The following is an 18,349-nucleotide window of genomic DNA, read 5'->3' as shown; positions in this document are numbered from 1 at the left end:
ATTGTTGCGAATCAGTGGTGACTGATGCATTTCCCCAAAAAACAGGCTGGTCGCTTTTTGGTTCTCGTTATAACTTTTTTTCCCTTACACCTTTGCCTCTTTTGCCTGGCCTTCTCGAGGAAACTTCGTTTCCAGTATTAAATCGCTCGTGCGAGAGCATTTGCCGTTAGTATATCTCTATCTTTGGGAACAGTGGATGCGACTACCATCGACACGTTCTGTATGCACACATTGCAAGTACTACAAAGATGAACTGTCCACAACCCCAGCCTTGTATTTGCCGTTAGCCACCTCATAAAACGTCGTGTCGCCTGAACTGCCCGCAGCTTCAATTTCTTTGCATTATGATTTCCGAGCATCTACACAATGAGGTAGAAGCCAATGAGACAAAGCTACCACTCGCGATAAGGTCTGTAGCTTCATGTAAGCATCATTTTAGGGTCCAGACAGCTTTGCTTTGACTGCCAACCTCAAGCTATATACCTACTCATTGGAACATAGTGGTAGGTAAGTACCTAGCTAATAAGTCAGCTTTGCTAATAACGGTTACTCGTTTGTGCTTGGCTGATAACGTTATCAGGTCGACCAGTGCCAGTCACCCTACGTCGCCAGCCAAGCTCAGATCCTGAGGTAGATCTTTGGAGTCAATGTTTCCCATCCAAGCTTTTAGATCTCTTGTGGCCGATCAGCAAGGATGCACCACAACCACGTTCAGATGATTGCGATGAACAAATTTGGATTCTCTTTCGAGTATCAGATTTTCGTCGCAGGAAACCTCACAGCAATTGAAAGCAATGACATATCTTTGGTCTGTCTCTTTCAGCTCGCTAAACGTCTCATACGAGACTGCAGTGTAATGACGCCGCGCTACGAATCACCTTTGACTCGCACTAAATGGACCCTCCAAGCGACTCTTGTCATTCATCGTTGACGTTTTCTCGAGAGCCCCCCTACTCAGCATTTACCGCAGGTCCCGCTCAGCATGATTGATCCAAAGCAAGCGAAGGCACTTTGAATGATGCTTGCTTGTCAGCTTTGTCAGCTATGTCTGGAATAGTTTCATAGCATGAGGTTTATTCGGGATTTTGCTATACGTCGACTTTTAAGGTTTCCACACAAGTGACATGGCGACAGCACGTCCCCAGTTTCAACTTCTCGAAGCATTCTCATCGCAAGAACAGACCCAACTCAGTCGGCCGATAGAGGCGTCGAGGCTGCTGGGATATTTATAATAGCCAAGACGCCAGTTCCACATGTATGGATACGTTTCGGCAATGCAACGAATGCGCTCAAGGACTACGGCAAGCACGGCCTCTCCTCTGGATTCTCTCTCTTTTTTTCCCCGTGCATTTCTGTTGCAAGTTACCACGCTCTGGCTGCCCATAACCCATCACATAACCTGCAGGTTCCTGCTGGGAGTTAAACCGAAACCAGATGAAACCACATTCTGAGCAATGTTGCAGCAAGCAGTCCAACTGACTGGATGAGCTAGTTGGTATCGACAAGCCCTTGGGGGCTAAGAGAAAGAGAAAGACACACTATTTTCACAGGACGTACCTTAGTGACTAACGTAGCAGCTACCGTCAGTGCAGCAAACTCGCTCATAGTCAATGCGTCAACATTCTCTCCACCAGATCGAAGCAGATCTAGGTCGTGCCAGCCACGAGGCCAGTGATTGGGGATTCAGGGAATTTGGGACCCCCGAGTCCAACCCCGCGCTGCGGCATCAAAGCTGCAGCAGGAAATACGCCGAGATCTTCTATCATCAAGTTAACTTTGAACTTCCCTGGATCGGTCCTTGCTATTCACCGCCTACACCTCCTCCAGCATAATATACGTTAGATCGGTACATGCCCCATATTTCTTTGCTCTGGTGTGCCTGGTATCTTCCCTTGTTTTTTCTATGGTACAATACGGCTTATAGAAATTTCTAGCAACTGGTGTGGGCACCAGGCGAAGAACCTCTATAACAGCCAGTATTGAGCAGCACAAAATATATGGGAGAGTACGTGGTAAATCACTGGATTCAAATATGGGGCTTGGTACCGATCTAACGTTTATAATGCTGGAGGAGGTGTAGTCGCCTGGTAATCCTGTCTAGCAGTCTTCCAATCACCACTCGCGACGCCCTAGGCTTGGATTGTGATAGCCATGCGGGTCATCCCATAGCCATGCAAGTTTCTCCAAGGGTGCGTTGCATTCAGGCCAAACGAGCAGTACGCATGCTGTAGCCTACCCAGCACTGCCAGCCTACCTCACCCAAGTTAGAGCCTCCCCCATCTGAACCAATTGGCCGCGACCAATGATCTCCAGGGCTTGCGACCGATATAGAAATGCTTTTGGCAAGGTCTCGATCACGCAAGAACGCGCCCACCAGACGTAACGGTAATGCCCGACGCGAGACCCCTAAGGCCCTGATCGGCAAAATCGTTGGAAGCCTACATACGTTATTTTCTGGTCGTTCGGATCCTGTGACGGTCCACGCCAAGTGGTCCGTGCTGGCCAGCCTGGCTGCACGGGCCACGGGCCCGTCCCCCACCGGCTTATCCGTAGCTATTGATAAAACTGTTCCGTAGCCGAGGAGTACCTTAAAGCTCCTCGTCTTTAGATCAATACTAAACCATAGGGTATACATGGCAAAGCCCATTCTTGTCCGTTGGTGCCGTAACAGATCCCACATCCACGCTAAAAGATAAAAGAAAATGCCTTAAAAAATAGCGCTATACTTATTTTAATAATAGGAAATATCCGAACGAATATAATAACTTATTCGTTATTTTATGCATTATTATAGGTAAATAACGTATATATTTTATTAGCCGGGGGCCTTTAAATACGTAAATCTTTATTTAAAAAGGCAAAAAAAACCTAATTTTAGCAAAAAATAGCATATAATAATATAAGCAAATAATACCGCTCGAATCGGGGTTATTAGGATTTTATATCGTTATTTTCGAGTATTATTTATTTATATATTATAATTTATCGCAAAATTATTAATTACGATAAGCCGGCTAAAATAAAAGGTTCGCAAAGCTGCGTTTATAATTATTATTTTAGCTGTTATTTACGTAATTAAAAATAATTTATTATTAATTAACGATAAAGCTAAAAAAAATAAAAAAAGCAGCAAAAACGATAATAATAACAAAAACAAAAGCGATAAGCGTAATATTATAAAAAAATAAATTATTAATTTAAACGGGTTATAAATTACGCGAAAATTAGCAAATAATTATTTTTAAAAGTTTAATAAGCGATTTTTTAATTTATTTCGGATAAATAAGCTTATTTTTTGGAAATTTTATAATTGGCTTTATAAAAATATAAATTTTAAGCTTATAAAATACTAATTTATATTTTAAAAGCTGCTAATTTTTTTTATAAATTATAAATAGCAATAAAAATTAAAGGAATACCGTTTATAAATTTAAAATCGCATAAAATATAATTTCCGATATAATTAATAATATATTAAATTAAATAATTTAATTATATATCGCGTTTATTCGTTAGCTAAATTTAAATTACTTTTTTTTAAAAATTAAATTAAAAAAAGCAAATAAAGCTTTTAATAAAATTATTAGGGTAATTAATAAAATTTATATATATATTTATATTTCCTATGCGAAATAAAAGGTTTAAAAAAATAAAAAAGGCTTTATTGCGTAAAACGTATTTGCCGTTATTCGTTTTAGCTAGTTTTAAAAAGGCTAAAGCTAATGCTTTTATAGCCTATTAAATTTATAATAATAGCTTCCGAATTCTTTTTAATAGATTTTACCTGGCTAATAATAAATTTGCCGCTAAAAATAAGCAATTAATCTTATTTTTAAATATGCGTTATTATTTGCAAAATTAACGGTTAGCAAATCGCCTTTTAAAAATTATAAAAAAGCTTTATAATTTACGTTATTCGCGGTTTTATATAAACGTTAAAAAAGCTTTTAAGCTATTAAAAAGGAAATTTAAAATTATATGGGCTATAGCGCTAAAATATAAAATTCGCGAATAAATCCGGATAATTTATACCGTTAGCGTTTTATATAATTTTATTAAAATAAAAGGCGATCCGAATTTTAATTTTAAAGCGTATTTAACGGATTAATAGCGGCAAATTTTTGCTAAGCGGAAGGTTAAGCTTAACGGCAAATTTATAAGCAAATCCTTTTATTAAATCCGATACCGAATTATTATACGCAGCTAGCGAAATTAGCAAAATTATTTAGCTAAAAAAAAGACGATAAAAATAAAAAAAATAACGAAAAAAATTAATAATTAGCTATTAATTCGTAAATTTATTATAAAGCTAATAATTAACGTTAATTAATTATTTTTAAAATTAATTAAGCTTAATTAATAATTATTAAGCTCCGGGGGCCTATTAATTAATAATTTATATTTTAAATTTAATTATATATTACGCATTTATTTTATATATTATAAAATTTTTAATAAATTATATAAAAATATTTTTTTAATTAATTATAGCTAGCTAAATAAAGGTATTAGCGGTATAAATTAAAATAAATAACCGGTATATATCTTATAGCTTTGCTTATAAAAAATCTAATAGCATTTTTTTTATAAAAAATATTATAATAGCTAACGTAAATTATATATTAGGATTTTATATTATTGCTTTAGCAGTATTTTTAATATTAACGCTAAGCTTAAAAGCATTATTCGACGCGGATACTTTTTTTTTTTACGGATAAAGCTGTTAATTTCCGTTTGCGACTAATAAACAGAGTTTCCTCGGGTTTAGAATTAAAAAATATCGTTATATTTAAATTTAAATTAAATTTAATTATTTAATAAACGCGTTTTTAGGCCTTATTAAGCGGAGCGGGTATTTTAAAATTATTTTTTTCGTTAATAATAATTAAATCGAGCTATATAAATAAAATAAGCTATATTATTATAGGTTCGATTTTTAAATTATTAATAATATCGTTTTTCCGCCTATTTTAGCTTTTATTAAATATTACGATATTGCCGTCGGGCAAAATATTACTTTTTTAACCTGTTTCGCGGCAAATTATATTTTCGGCTTTTTTTTGCTAAAATACTTATATAAATAATTTTTTATTATTTATAAGTTTTATATAAAGCTATTTTGCTTTAGGGTTTTTATATAAAAACGCTATTTATATTTTTTTAATTAAAATTAAGATCCCGTTTTTATTTTTTATAATATTATTTTTATTATTTATTAACGTTAAATAAATTCGCTAGCGCTATTTAAGTATTTTATAAGCGTAAAATAACTTAAGCTTAATAAAATTTTATATAAATTATCGAGTTTTTATATTAACCGCGATAAAATTAAAAGCCCGTTTAAATTTAGCGTTTTTTTGCATTTTTAATAGCTTATTAATAATAGCTTTAATATATAATTAAATAAATATATCTTTTTATTTATCGGTTATCCGCAAACGCATTTTATTAGCAGCTAAAATTTTAACGCTATAATTCCGTTTGCTATAAATATTAATTCGCGGTATTTAAATGCTTTATTTAGCTTTATTTTTTGCTAAGACCTGTTAAAAGTTATTTTCCCGCTAATTTTGCGGTATATTAATTTTAAAAGAGGAATTTATATTCGTAGATTTTATAAATAAATTTAATCGATTTATATTATGGCCCGATTAATTAAAATCTTTAAAAATAATAAAATTCGGTATTAAACCGGTAAATTTAACGTTAAAATAGCTATAATAATTGCGATTCGCTTTAATACTACTATATTAATTAATCCGAATCTTTATTTTATAGCGATTATTTATAAATTAATATTTTTAATAGCTAAATATATACGATCCCTTTTTATACCGCCTTTTATTTCTATTATAATCTAGTTTTTATTCTAATTAAATTATAATTAAAGTAAAAACGGCATCTTCCATGGGTACAACCTCATTATCCACTTATTATTATGCATCGATTTTATACCGTAGGCAGATAACACCAGGCGTTATTTCTCCCAGCCGATCAGGGCCTAAGGAGAAGAAAAAATAAAATTCCAGAACCAAGAGCAAAAGCCCCCCCTGTGCCCTGGCATACCATCCCCAGAACAAGTCTACTTGCTACAGTGCATAGCGGCCGGTCATGAATCATCGCATTCTTGGTGCGCCATATCTTCCAGGCCGAGCTTAGAAATACTACCATTGTCCAGGTACGAAGTACGCGAATATTGCACGCCGATCCTGCCGCAGATACCCTACGAGCCTGGCTGCTGCTAAGAATTGCGACGGTGTCTAACGGAAGCCCGAGCCGCGGCCTATCTCCATGTAGCTCCATCCGTACACAGGCATCTCTTGCTTACCTACCCATGATCTCTTGGAGGATATAGCTTTATCTGTGTCCTCGCAATTATTTTCCCCCTGGCTTCTCCTTCCTCTTCTTCTCAACATCTGTTTCACTTGTGTGGACGGGACTGGGATACACGACCAGCCTCTGGGCCTATTCTTGTATATTTTCGGCCTTGGCGCTTCATCTGCCGGGATCTGCCGAAGTTCGGCCTACGTATACACGCTTCGAGACTGAAACGAGCCGCAATTAAATTCGTGCACGTATCGTCCTGGAATTAGATCCGCGGTGTCAACGCTATCAATTATGGAGATTTGAGCTGATACAAGCTCGATTGGAAGTTTAGATTGTTGTTAGCATACAACATTCTCAGATAAAGTCCTGGAAGAAGCTGTCTCCGATCAGACTCGACGACAAGAAGCCGTCAATTGAGCCTGGAAGACGTGCCGTACACATCTTATCATATCCATCAGACACTCGGCCATACATAGAAAAAAACGGAAACATGGTCGATCATCACCCAGTCCAGACGAGCGCCGTCTTCCTGTGTGGACCGGCAGCGCCGCAACGTACCCTCGTCCCTCCACCATCTCCTCCTTCGCCGCTTACACCAAGCGCAACCGGACCAGCGACACCCATTGAGGAATTCTGCTTGGATGATACTCTCTCGGGCTCCTTTGTGGAAGAAGACCCCCGCGTGAAGGAGAGGATCTCGGGAGCGATACACGTCCTCAACACTGAAGCGACATCATTGCGCAATCTCACCACATTGTATGAGTCAGACCCCATCATTGGCGCTGGTTTCAATTCTGCCATTGAAGCCATCACGAGGCACCGAGGTAGGAAGGGCAAGGTGGTCGTCATCGGTGTGGGCAAGTCGGGACATATCAGCAAGAAGCTGGTAGCAAGCTTCAACAGTCTTGGTGTCAAGGCCGTTTATGTACACCCAACCGAGGCCCTTCATGGCGATCTGGGCGAGATTGGCAAGAATGACACGGTTCTCTTCATCACATTCTCGGGCAAGACGCCGGAATTACTCTTGCTCCTCCCACATATCGACCCAGCTCTTCCCACAATCGTTCTCACGTCACACACGAGGCCCGAGACGTGCGAGCTGATCAAGCAACGACCGGGCATGATTCTTCTATCGGCGCCGATTCACGAGTCTGAGACGGCTTCATTCGGTGTATCTGCACCTACGACTTCCACAACCATGGCAATTGCAGTTGGCGATGCGCTTGCGATTGTTGCTTCGAAAGAACTTCACGCAAGCGTGTCGGCTACCTTTTCACGCAACCACCCTGGAGGTGCCATTGGTGCAACATTCCAAAAGCCCTCAAAGATTGCTGATCTTGCGACGCCACTCTGTGAAATCGACTCGATTTCATGCCGGAGCCTTCTCGAAGTTCGTGGTGCCGATGTGATGAAAGCGGCTTACGACTCAACTACTGGATGGGTACAAATCGGCGACCTGATTGCGTCGCCAAGCCGCATCAGACGTCTCGATTCGTCTGATTTCCTTCAACAGCTCTCTGACTTGCCGGGACTAGGGGCAAGTCGAGAAGAATGGATCACAATGTCGGCCGACACGAGAATATCGCAGGCAAAGGAGTGGGTCAGTGACATGCGATCATCACCTGAGGAAGAATGTGATGATCACTCCATCCTGGCCGTTATCGAGGGCGACAATGTTGTTGGCGTGTTAGAGGCTGGACAGCTATTGAGCTGGCAGGAGTAACGACATGGATATCATGAGAGCATGATTTATTTGTTTCCTTGGATTCGAGCATTTGTAACATTTCGTTAGAGCGGCTTTATTACTCGCGGTCCCGATGGGACGGACGCGCAGCGAACAGCATCACAATTTAGACTCTCGTTTATGAGACTGCGGGGAATTACCCTGCGTGATACGGAGTTTAGGAAGATATTTGAGAGATAAACCTGATGGCAGGTTTTCATTCATGAGTGGATCTCATTTGGTTTCTTGGTCCCACAACAAAAGTTTGTGGGCATCAGCGAGCGCTATATACTACTTTTTTGATTTAGAGAAACCTGCATGCATTTTGTCTGCAGAGTTAATTGATCGATTTCTCGTACCTACGAGAATACTCAACTCAATATTCATCCTAGCTTCTGAACCATGAACGGTCTCTGCTTTCGACATGTTGTTGGAACGTATTATGTTAGTGGTGAGTGTTTAGGGAACATGATCTCCAGTGCCACACACATTGGTGATCAGCTCGGGCTAGAACTATCGAGGCTACGATCCGGAATTTCAAAGTTGTTGATCACGAGCTAACCACAGCTCGATTGTTTCTACTACGGAGTGTCTCCTCACATAGAACGCCACCCATCAGCGTCTTGTTTCTTCCAACGATGGGTCTTCAAGTCGAGATCCTCTTGGTTGACGCAAGTGTCTTGTCGATCCGCTGTAGCTTAGAGGACTTTGAAGAGTACACATGTCTTTCAAGTATTGATTGAACAAGGGTTTCGAAAAGGGGAAACCTGGAGAGTTCAACTGGTTTTGATCCTGTTTGCAAATGACACGCTGGCTGCCGGCCAACTCTAATACCTACCGGTGCGGCAGCCACTCGGGGCGACTAGAGTAAAACGGCTGTGGAGACAAAAGTCGCTCGGGGTTTAGAGAGAAGGGGACAAGTAAAAGTTCCCTAAACGGGTAAAAAAGATGAATTCTATGGCGTTGATCGACAGTGGGACAAGTGGAACTCGTCCTCATCGTTGGTAACGTATCATATTAAATGAAGTAGATGTGTATATGTGTATGTCGCCGGCATCTGCATCGTCGACTTGAAGCTGAAGCCTTATTGAACTCTCAGCACATTAGTGCTCCTCTACTCTTGATCTTGGAACCGATCTTCGAGACTCCGGAAACCTACCTCGAGTATCCCGCACAGCACTTGAACTCCTTGGAGCGGAGAGCGCACTCAGCTACCATAGATCCAAACTCTTGGCGCCCAGCAAGGAGACTTGTGAAACATGAGTATCTAGCTGCCTATAGCTACGGAGAGGGTTCCGACATTACTAGGTTTAGATAGTCAACCGCCCCATTATCCCAAAGCAAGCGTATGTAAGCAGCTGCGGGACATGATCGTCGCCTTGGACGTTGGCTCGGCAAAGTCACATGCAGGCAACCAGATTGCCTGCCGTACCTCTTTTTCCTCACCCTGACCCCTACTGCGGCTTACCCTATGTTCTAACTTTCCCCACGATGAGCCTTTTCTGCGAGCCATCTTTGCTGGTGGTACGAATCGTGATCCACCCACAAGCCGATGCGGGCGATCTTTTAGACTCGCCCGAGTCCCTGCATACCCGAACTTGGCACCATTACTGCACGTTCTCAGTAACGTCAAACTCTAAGGCTGGGAAGAGGATTCGGGCAAGGGATAGAAGCAACACTCACTCCAATCAAGCCCTACCGTCGCGCAGCCCTTGTAAAGTATGATTTGCTTGGATTTTCATGAGGTATGGAATCTTCGGGTGTTCTGGGTAATGTCTAGTTCTGTAGACACAAAGTATAAACGCGGCCAACTGCGCAACCAACTCGACTCGTTTGCGTCACAATGAGATGACTCGCTTGCTTTGGACAGCGGTGATTTCTATAGACCGTCTTTCGCAAATGTCACCCTTGACACAATATCTTGGTAGGTTCTCGCCACAACATCTCCATAAGCAGTCAGAATTGCCTAGGTGAAGCACCACATTCCCGACTCTACATGGGAGGGTGGGGGACAAATGATATACGAACCCGAATATATCCTCTTTTGTCTATTGCCATTTTTCTCTAAGTCATTATGTGCTCTTGAACTTCTCGCAAGAGTCGTTCATTTGCTTTTCCATTATCAAATCAAACAATGAGCAATTAGACCTACAGCAGCATATATTTTGAGCGTCCTTTACCGGAAACCCGCCGTGCCCTTTGCCCCCGCGTCCAAAGCCACCATCACCACACACGACCAGCCGCCGCAATGAGTCTCCTCTCCCCCCATTACGTGCTCCAGCCCGTGACCCAAAATGACATGATTGTGGCTTCCCTGGCGTGGGGTTTCAACATCGGGTTCGGCTGGCTCACAACGTGGACGGCGGCCAAGCAGACAACACGGGCCTGGAGGAGAAGTGGCCGTCACATGTTCCGCAACGCCTATGTGTGGATGATCTGGTTGGAGCTCCTAGTGTGCTTGATGTTTAGCATAATATGCTGGTTATATCTCCGCGGTGTCATACCGCCTTGGTACGTTTGTCCTCGGCTTCCTCCACCACTCTCCTACCCGTTTTCGTTGTGGGTAATTGCTGATTGTACAATGTATGCAGTTTCGGTTTTTATTTTGGCATTCGTAAGTCTCCGCCCAATCGTTATTTTCATAATCTGGTCAAATCTCATACATGTATATCACATCTCTAGTCACCTTGTGGGCTCTCCAGGTTCAGTTTCTACTACAAATCATCATTAACCGCTGTGCCATTCTCGTCCACGACCCGGCCGTCGTCTGGCGACTCAAGGTTGGCGTGGCCATCCTGATCACGGCCGTCAACGTTTCAGTCTACTTGATCTGGATCCCTGCCCGTCTACAAATCTCAGAGAGGTACATATGGATCAATGACCGGTGGGACCGTTGCGAAAAGGTGATATATTTGCTCGTCGACGCGGCTCTCAACATTTATTTCATCACCATTGTCTCGAAAAATCTGGTTCACAATGGACTGGACAAGTATAAGCGACTGGCCCGCTTCAACTTGTTCATCATTGGCTTCTCATTATCCATGGATGTACTCATCATTGGTATGATGAGTCTACAAAATACCTTTGTGTAAGTCTTGTCCAGAAAACAAAAGAAACATTAAACGTCACCCGAGAAGAAATTACATCATACAAGCAAAGAACAGGAGGTCCTAATTCTATTAATCAGGTACATGCAATTTCACCCCCTCGCATACACGGTGAAACTCAACATTGAAATGTCCATGGCCGACCTCATTGTCAAGGTGGCCAGGGCCAAGAACCGCAACAACATCAGCCACCCCTCCATGAGCCTCGAGGAGGGCGGCGGCTACGGCCACAGCAGCACGACATGGCGGTCCAAGATGCTGAGCTCTGTGCCGAGCAAGCGAGGCAAGTGGTACGGGCACAATTACACAACGTCCGAGGCGACCCCGACGGCGCACGACAACATGGAAATGTCCAATATCCCGGCAAACAACACGACGACGACGACGACGACGACGAATGCTAGCGATGAGAACCGGGATGCCGCCGCGAGGGACAACAAGTCCATTTACACGACGCGGGAGGTGCACGTCGAGTTTGAAAACGCGCCGCAGAGGCCAGGGCACTGCTGGCCTAGTCATTATGGTGGTGTACCCGAGGAAAATGACGACGATGAACAACCCCTGCAGAGACAAGATGTGCATTTACGATCCAGTAGACTATAAAAAAAAAGGGTCTAGGCAAGAAATACCTAGACACTATGTACGAGAATGATTCCTCGGATACCCTGAATGCGCCGACTCCCAATGTTGAAACATCTCGTTTCCATGGCTTTGTATTGACCATGTCAATCCCAATAGGTGCTGTAGTCCCTTGGTTTGTTTTGAAAATGGTCTGCCATGATACGTAAGCAGTCCTCGTCAGCACCGCCGCTCAGGGCCAGCTTCACGAGTCGGCCTCGCTTGTACTCCAAATTCTGTACGCCTGCTTCGTACACCAGGTTGTATGAAGGGTTTCGCGTCTTATCCAGCCGGCTCTCTATTTCTTTAAAGTCATCATGCATAAAGTAGGCTAGTTGGAAGAAATTGACTCCGGAAAGTAGCTTGACTCCGGACAGTCCGTCACCGCAGATGTCGGCACATATATCTTGTTTCAGGATTTCGAGCACATGAACGCCGTCCATGTCCAGCTGCATGTCCTGGGCCTTGGATCCGACCCGATCGCCTGTACCGAGGTTCTGCCTGAGATGAGGCAGGTTGCTAGGGATGCGGTCGCCCAAAATGGCCATTTCTGCCGCCATTTTGGCAGAATCCTCACGAACACCGAGAATCATGGAGCGGGCCAACCAGCAAATATACAACAATTTCTCTTCATCATAGTAGGCGCGTATTTTTCTTGTTAGTTCCGTGTCTGCCATTCGAAGATCTCCGGTCTCTGGGTCTAAGATGGGGTTCGTTTTCCCTAGTCGAAGCGCACCCAGCAGGCTGAAAGGGTTGACAAAGCTGTCTGGAATTCGCTCGTAATTCCAGGCCGCCTTTCGATACAACACGAGAGTGCTAGGCGTTTTGAAGAACACGTTTTGATCGATATCGGTTACCCGATAGAGATCATTAAACAGAGGCTTGGATACTGACATTGCTTGCCTATTTCTGGTGCAGGATTGAGAGTTCGCAATATACCTGGCAGTCAGGGCATCAGAAAAGCGAGAGGTCGGAACCTTGCCATCAACAAAAAACGTGTCTGGAAAGAATGACTGTAAGACAACGTACATCCCACACGGTTCAGTGATGTAGCCTCTCTGAACAAGCATATTGTAAAGGTGCACCAGGAGCAACGGCTCTGGAGTTGAATCAAAAACCATCATGCCATCCAGGTACGCGATCTCTAGGCTCTCCATCAGGCCGACGCCGCATATGAATGGGGAGTACTCCCAAAGCCCATCTGCATTCGTGCTGCTGAATCGTGATGCCTGTACTTTCTTGTCAAATCCAATCATCTTATGCGATCTTCCCAGCCACATTCCGACCTCGTATGCGGTTTTGCTGAGGTGCTGCATACACGTCTTGTACGTCTTGTCGCCGTGCGAGCTCTGGACGCTATTGGCCACCCCGATCTCTTTGAATAGGTGTACCAGAGCTTCGATTGAATAAAAGAATCCTGGCGAGCGGCCTAGAAACAGAGACACGTCACGTCTCGGTGAGAACTGATGAGCTGGCGATGACAACACATAGCCTTGGGTTTCGTCCGTCGCAAACCCGCGTGAGACCATGAAGGAATCAACAATGCACTGGAGTTGAAATACCGTGTGAGGTTGAATCTTTCTGCGAACATCTGTTCCTTTCTTATGCATTGCAAGAGAAGTGACCTCACTAGCAAATTCGGTCAAGCCCAATAGTCTCCTATGCCGGCTCCAAGACGCGTCAGTTGACCAGTCGATCTTTTCGAGGGCAGGTTGCTGGCCCTTGATGAGATACGTCATGAACACAACGGTAGAGAAGAGGTTGACAAGATCGTAGAGCCAGTTGATGGTGTACGACCGGCGCCATTTCAGTCGTTCCTTTTGCGTTGCCCGCTGTAAGTCGAAGCTGGGATCCCACTTGTCTATCTTAGCAAGCATAGATTTGGTTGGTCTTCCGTTGCGATTTTCCTGGAAGTCTGTTAAAAAGTCAAGCAGATCGTTGTAGGCGTGAATCATGAGCTGTTCCTTGATATCAAGTGTCACACCTTCCACCTTGGCTGGTGCTCTTTCGTCGAATGAAAACTTCTGTACCTTGATAGTCCCTTGCGTGCTACTCATATCTCCCCGTGTGATCGTGTTCACAACGGTATGATAAGAGTCGTGATCTGGAAAGTCGACGTGCATGGCCAGTTCTGATCTCTTCAACATTGAGATTGCCACGTTGCTTAACGTCCCGGCGACGGCAGAGTTCAGGCCTTCATAGGCAACCTCTTTCCAAGTCTTTTGCAGAAAGCTGCGAAGAGACATCCACTCGAAAGTCAGTGAATAAGTGGCAATTAAGTAGTCTGTCATGATGCCCTCGTTGTCTTCGATGATGCGGTAGCTCTCGATTGGTATGCTTTCAAGGGTCGACTCTGGCACGGCTGGTTTCATCTGATTCTTCTTGTGCTTCGATTTTCTTCCGCGGATCTTCTTCTTGCCCTTGCCGTTCGACTTTTTCTGAGATTTGCGGACGGAAGCGGCTGCGGAAGGCCCTTCACTAGCACCGTTGCCAGCCCCTTCTTCGTTATCGTCGTCCTCCTCATCGACGGAGCCAAGGTAGAGAGATGCAAACTTGTTGGCTAAGTGGATAACGTTGTTGTCGTCCCCAACAGTTTTGGGGTTCGGGTCACGCTCCTCTACTCTCTCTGGAGGGGTCGCTGGATTCGATCCGGCGTCAGCTTTCGCCTTCGAAGCTTCTGAAACGCCGCTCAATGCCTTCCAGGCTTCCTTTAAGGCACTGATAAAGTGTTTGTGCGAATCATTGCTCTTGTCAATCTCTGGATCAGAACTTGCAGTTGCCACTTGCAGAAAGAACTCGTGTGTGGCCTCTCGCGCCTCGATGACAGATTGGAACAAACGGAAGATGATGGGTGGGACAGTCTGCTCTCCAATATGCTCTGCGATTAGTTTGGCTTGTGAAAACCATTAGTACTTTCAAGGTCCGTCTAGATAGCTTGGCATATCTGAGGTAACATGACATACCATGGACACGAGACCATGCACCGTCGTCTTGCCAGTTGTGTTGAGCAAGCTCAAGCCATCTTCATCTTGAGCACCAGTCTTCTGGATGATGCTGTTGGACGCCTGGATAACCCAGTACAGCAACTCTGCTGTCTCACGTTTGTACGTGAGGTATGTATTTTGGCCCGCCATTCGAGACCGGCATCGAGAACCTCTTGTACACGAGGTCGGCCAACAAGATCGGTGGGTGTAGTAGTTGTTGATTGACGACAGAGTGTTGAAGTGGTAGAATTGCTCTAGTAGTGGCAGAAGTAGGAAGGAAACAGTGCCAGGATCGCATCAAGGTATCTCAAGGCAACATTGAAAAAATCTTGAGATGCTAGCTAGGTGCGCGTTTGATGCGTCTAGAGAGTGAGTTGTACCTTTGCCTTGGTGGGGTGGGTGAAAGAAGCTGATGTGGATTTCCAGTAATTTTGAAGCTCGCCGTTTGGTTCTGGCCATAGCTAATTCGATTTGAACTGATCTAAAGTGAAGAATGCAATCTCGCCGACTAGAAACTCTCACGTTTGTCTGAAAACAATGAAGGCAATCAGCAAATAGCTTACATTGTTCACTTGTTCCCCTCCTATTTTTACACGGGACACGTTTTTACTCAGGTATCATAACGGCATTGTCATTCATAAATGTTATTCCTAGTAACCACTGCCGAGAATTATGGACAGGGCAGGAGGTGAATACTCCTCTTGAAACACAATCGATCCGTCGACCTGCCAAACCAGGTGCTATAGCCATTTGCCTTGGCTCTTGTCATCCAGGGACAGTCCTCTGCAATGAAGAAAAAACGAATACCAACGATGAGGTAAAATGAACTCCTTGCCACCTGTAAACCATAACTTATCATGGGTCCTATCGCAACGACCCAAAACATTCACCAATACAATCCTTGTCCAGGCACACATACTATCGAAGCTGCCACCACAATACCTAAAAACATGGCAAAGGAGAGGATTCAGAAAGGCACCGCATTCTCATGATCAGAACTCCAGTAAACAAAGCCTCGGGAAGAGAAGATTAGATGATCTGTGGTGCGGTGGCTGCCAAGCCCGCAAAGAGTAGTGCTGCGCCTGTGAAGCCGCTTGCCACGCTTACGGAAGCATACTTCGCAAGCTTGCTGAAGCGCTGTCTCTTGGCTGGACGGGCGATGGGTTCTTGGATTGCACCGGTGAAGACAATCTGGGGTGGATTGCTGTCTCTGGCTGTTGAAATCTTCGCGTCACTGTTGGTGGTCTCAATGTCAACGGCTGGAGAACCTCTCGCAACACTCTCGACCGTCAGAGCATTCTTCTTGGTCTCGTCAATAGCACCCTTTTCTGGCTGCTGGTTGGGTGGACTCGATGCGGGTATGAGGCCGGGTACGAACGATGCTTGCGACAAATCCTCTTCTGGTTCGTCAAATACGTCCCAGGAGCGTTTGTTGGGACGAGACTCATTATCCGTTTCGTTGCTCAAAGGTTCAGATGATGACACAGGCTCCTGAGCAAGCAAGAACTTGACTGTTAACCGACTTCGACCCTGATCATCGTCTCCAGTGACTTTCTTGCTCTTACTCTCCACAAATTTAGCAGCGCTTGTCATATCGAGCTCAGGGCTCTGTAGCCTAGTCCGATCGGGAGAATTCGGTAAAGAATACTCGTGAGCATCCTTCAAGAACGCTTCACCGGCAGAAGTCCACACAGAACTGATTAACGGAGGCTGTCTGGTATCATGTGTGGCCTCTAAACGGATATCTGGCATAGTCGTTGCGGCTGACTCAGAGATCTTCTCAGAGGGGTATTCTGGTGCAGCTTCCATCTCTTTACGTGAATCGGTCATTGCCATGCTTGATTGAGCGGTAGGCTTTTCTGTCTCCTGAAAGCCAGCGGTGCTTACAACTACCGTGGAAAAGGTACAATTCGGCACCGACGCCCGATTATCCTCACCAGCTGCAAACAGATCGTGGCTCTCGGCTCGATCGCCAAGTGTCTGGCAATCCGGAGCAGAAGTAGAACCAGTGTCGGTTGACAATGATGGCTGTCCAGGCTGTTGATTGAGCTGGCATGGGGGCTGTGGGGTATATTCAGGGGGGATGAATGATGAAGGTGGTAGACAGCGTAATAATGAATGTGAAGTCATGTGTTTCATCCCATCCAAACAAGAGCATGTCTGGTCAGGGGAAGAGTCTTCGTCCTCCTGGAAAACGCTGCAGTCGGTCGAGTCCCCAGTGACCTGGCTGTTAGAACCAAAAGAATCATCGTGGCGAGAGGGCCAACGGATATCTGCACGAAGCCGAATTAGTATGCATGAAATTCTAGGAATGAAGCAAACAAAAGACTTGCCATCATGATACCCATCATAACCGCCATCTCCATCACAATCATCTTCATCGCACTCATGTGAAGTGCTGCACTCGCTGTCTTCGCTGTCTTCGCTATCTTCGCTAGCGGACTCCATGTCTGACCGGTCGTCAAATGCGGACATAGGCTCCATGACTGGTCCCATGTCATCGTCGGAGCTTTCGCCAAGGTCATCAACATCAGAGTCCCCTTCTTCAGAATCCGATGGAGCTTCGGGCAAATGACCAAACTCATAAGTCATGTCCTGATCGTTGAGATCCATCTTGTCGTCTAAGTCGTCAGTAACGACAGTTGGCAAGGAAGAAGAAAAGGCCACTTGAGAGCTTGGTCGATGCGAACAGTCTGATCCATTCGGCGTGCCTGGCTCAGAGGTTAGATCAATTACAGCAGAGTGCAATTGGCGCATGGTTCGGCTCGAAGAAGGCTCGTTGGGTTGTGATTGAAGTGGAGGAGAATTTTTGCAAAGATCAATAACCGTCACAGGTTGCTTGTCCTTTTCGTCGTCATCTCCAAGGTCATCAACATCGCTCCACAGATCCTCGTCATACTCGGGAACAGAAAACGTGTTTGAAGGTGTGGTACGCTGGTTATTTGCAGCCGTTTTGACGCTGGAGAAGGCTGTTAGCTCGCTGACTTGTGACGCAGTATCAAAAGGGCCAACTCACATCTCTGGCCAACGGATAATGGCCTGGACAACGCAAGGTGGAAATGTCTGCCGGCCTCGATAGACATCTGCCCCGAAGCTATAGATATCCCCAGCCTGGACGGGGTATTTCACGAAAGGCTCTAGTGCAACTTCTCTGCCTTGATCGTTTCGTCCAAAGGTGCCGTGTAAGGACCGAGTATCTTCGAGCATAATGGACTTTTTCCTGATTAGTGATGGTTCAAAAGAACATAATGTTGGATAGAAGCTGATGGAGTGTATCCGACAACTTACCCTGTTATCGAAGTCGGCCGTCAGGAGGGCGTGTTCACGCGACATTACTGGACTTTCAAACCAAGCGTTTCCCACGTCAGCCGCGAGTCCTTTACTTTCCTGTTTTGAAGCTCTTCCGATGGGCATAGTTGGGTTATCTCTCGTGAGTTTGATGTGTCGTTGGATGAACAAGAGCTCAGGACTGGGATCTAATGCTCTCAAGGAAACAGTGACTGCCCAGCAAAAAGTCAGCGAGGTAGCACTTCATTTATATTTGCCATGGAAAGACAACAGAGTACGTCAGATTGGAGAAGGGAAAAAAT

At 44.4% G+C, this 18,349-nt stretch overlaps 4 protein-coding genes across 4 annotated transcripts; 2 read left to right on the top strand and 2 right to left on the bottom strand.

The window, feature by feature from the left end:
• Positions 1–6,817: 6,817 nt before the first annotated feature.
• Positions 6,818–8,050, top strand: PFICI_06419 (uncharacterized protein; the record flags this gene model as incomplete). Its single annotated transcript, XM_007835000.1, has 1 exon — positions 6,818–8,050. One exon carries the CDS (start codon positions 6,818–6,820, stop codon positions 8,048–8,050), a length of 1,233 nt encoding a protein of 410 aa, XP_007833191.1.
• Positions 8,051–10,298: 2,248 nt separating this feature from the next.
• On the top strand, positions 10,299–11,760 carry PFICI_06418 (uncharacterized protein; the record flags this gene model as incomplete). The annotated part of the gene is made up of 4 exons (XM_007834999.1): positions 10,299–10,561; positions 10,642–10,664; positions 10,733–11,138; positions 11,238–11,760. The coding sequence occupies 4 exons, from the start codon at positions 10,299–10,301 to the stop codon at positions 11,758–11,760; spliced, it is 1,215 nt and encodes a 404-aa protein (XP_007833190.1).
• Positions 11,761–11,882: 122 nt separating this feature from the next.
• On the bottom strand, positions 11,883–14,909 carry PFICI_06417 (uncharacterized protein; the record flags this gene model as incomplete). The annotated part of the gene is made up of 2 exons (XM_007834998.1): positions 11,883–14,668; positions 14,735–14,909. The coding sequence occupies 2 exons, from the start codon at positions 14,907–14,909 to the stop codon at positions 11,883–11,885; spliced, it is 2,961 nt and encodes a 986-aa protein (XP_007833189.1).
• An 879-nt stretch (positions 14,910–15,788) lies between these two features.
• PFICI_06416 (uncharacterized protein) lies at positions 15,789–18,173 on the bottom strand (the record flags this gene model as incomplete). The annotated part of the gene is made up of 3 exons (XM_007834997.1): positions 15,789–17,718; positions 17,776–17,972; positions 18,048–18,173. The coding sequence occupies 3 exons, from the start codon at positions 18,171–18,173 to the stop codon at positions 15,789–15,791; spliced, it is 2,253 nt and encodes a 750-aa protein (XP_007833188.1).
• Between the last annotated feature and the right edge of the window lie 176 nt (positions 18,174–18,349).

This window comes from Pestalotiopsis fici, assembly GCF_000516985.1.
Source record: "Pestalotiopsis fici W106-1 unplaced genomic scaffold PFICI_Scf_4, whole genome shotgun sequence".
Lineage (NCBI taxonomy): Eukaryota > Fungi > Ascomycota > Sordariomycetes > Amphisphaeriales > Sporocadaceae > Pestalotiopsis > Pestalotiopsis fici.
The sequence above is the reverse complement of the archived record's forward strand: the minus strand, read 5'-3'. Positions and strand labels throughout refer to the sequence as shown.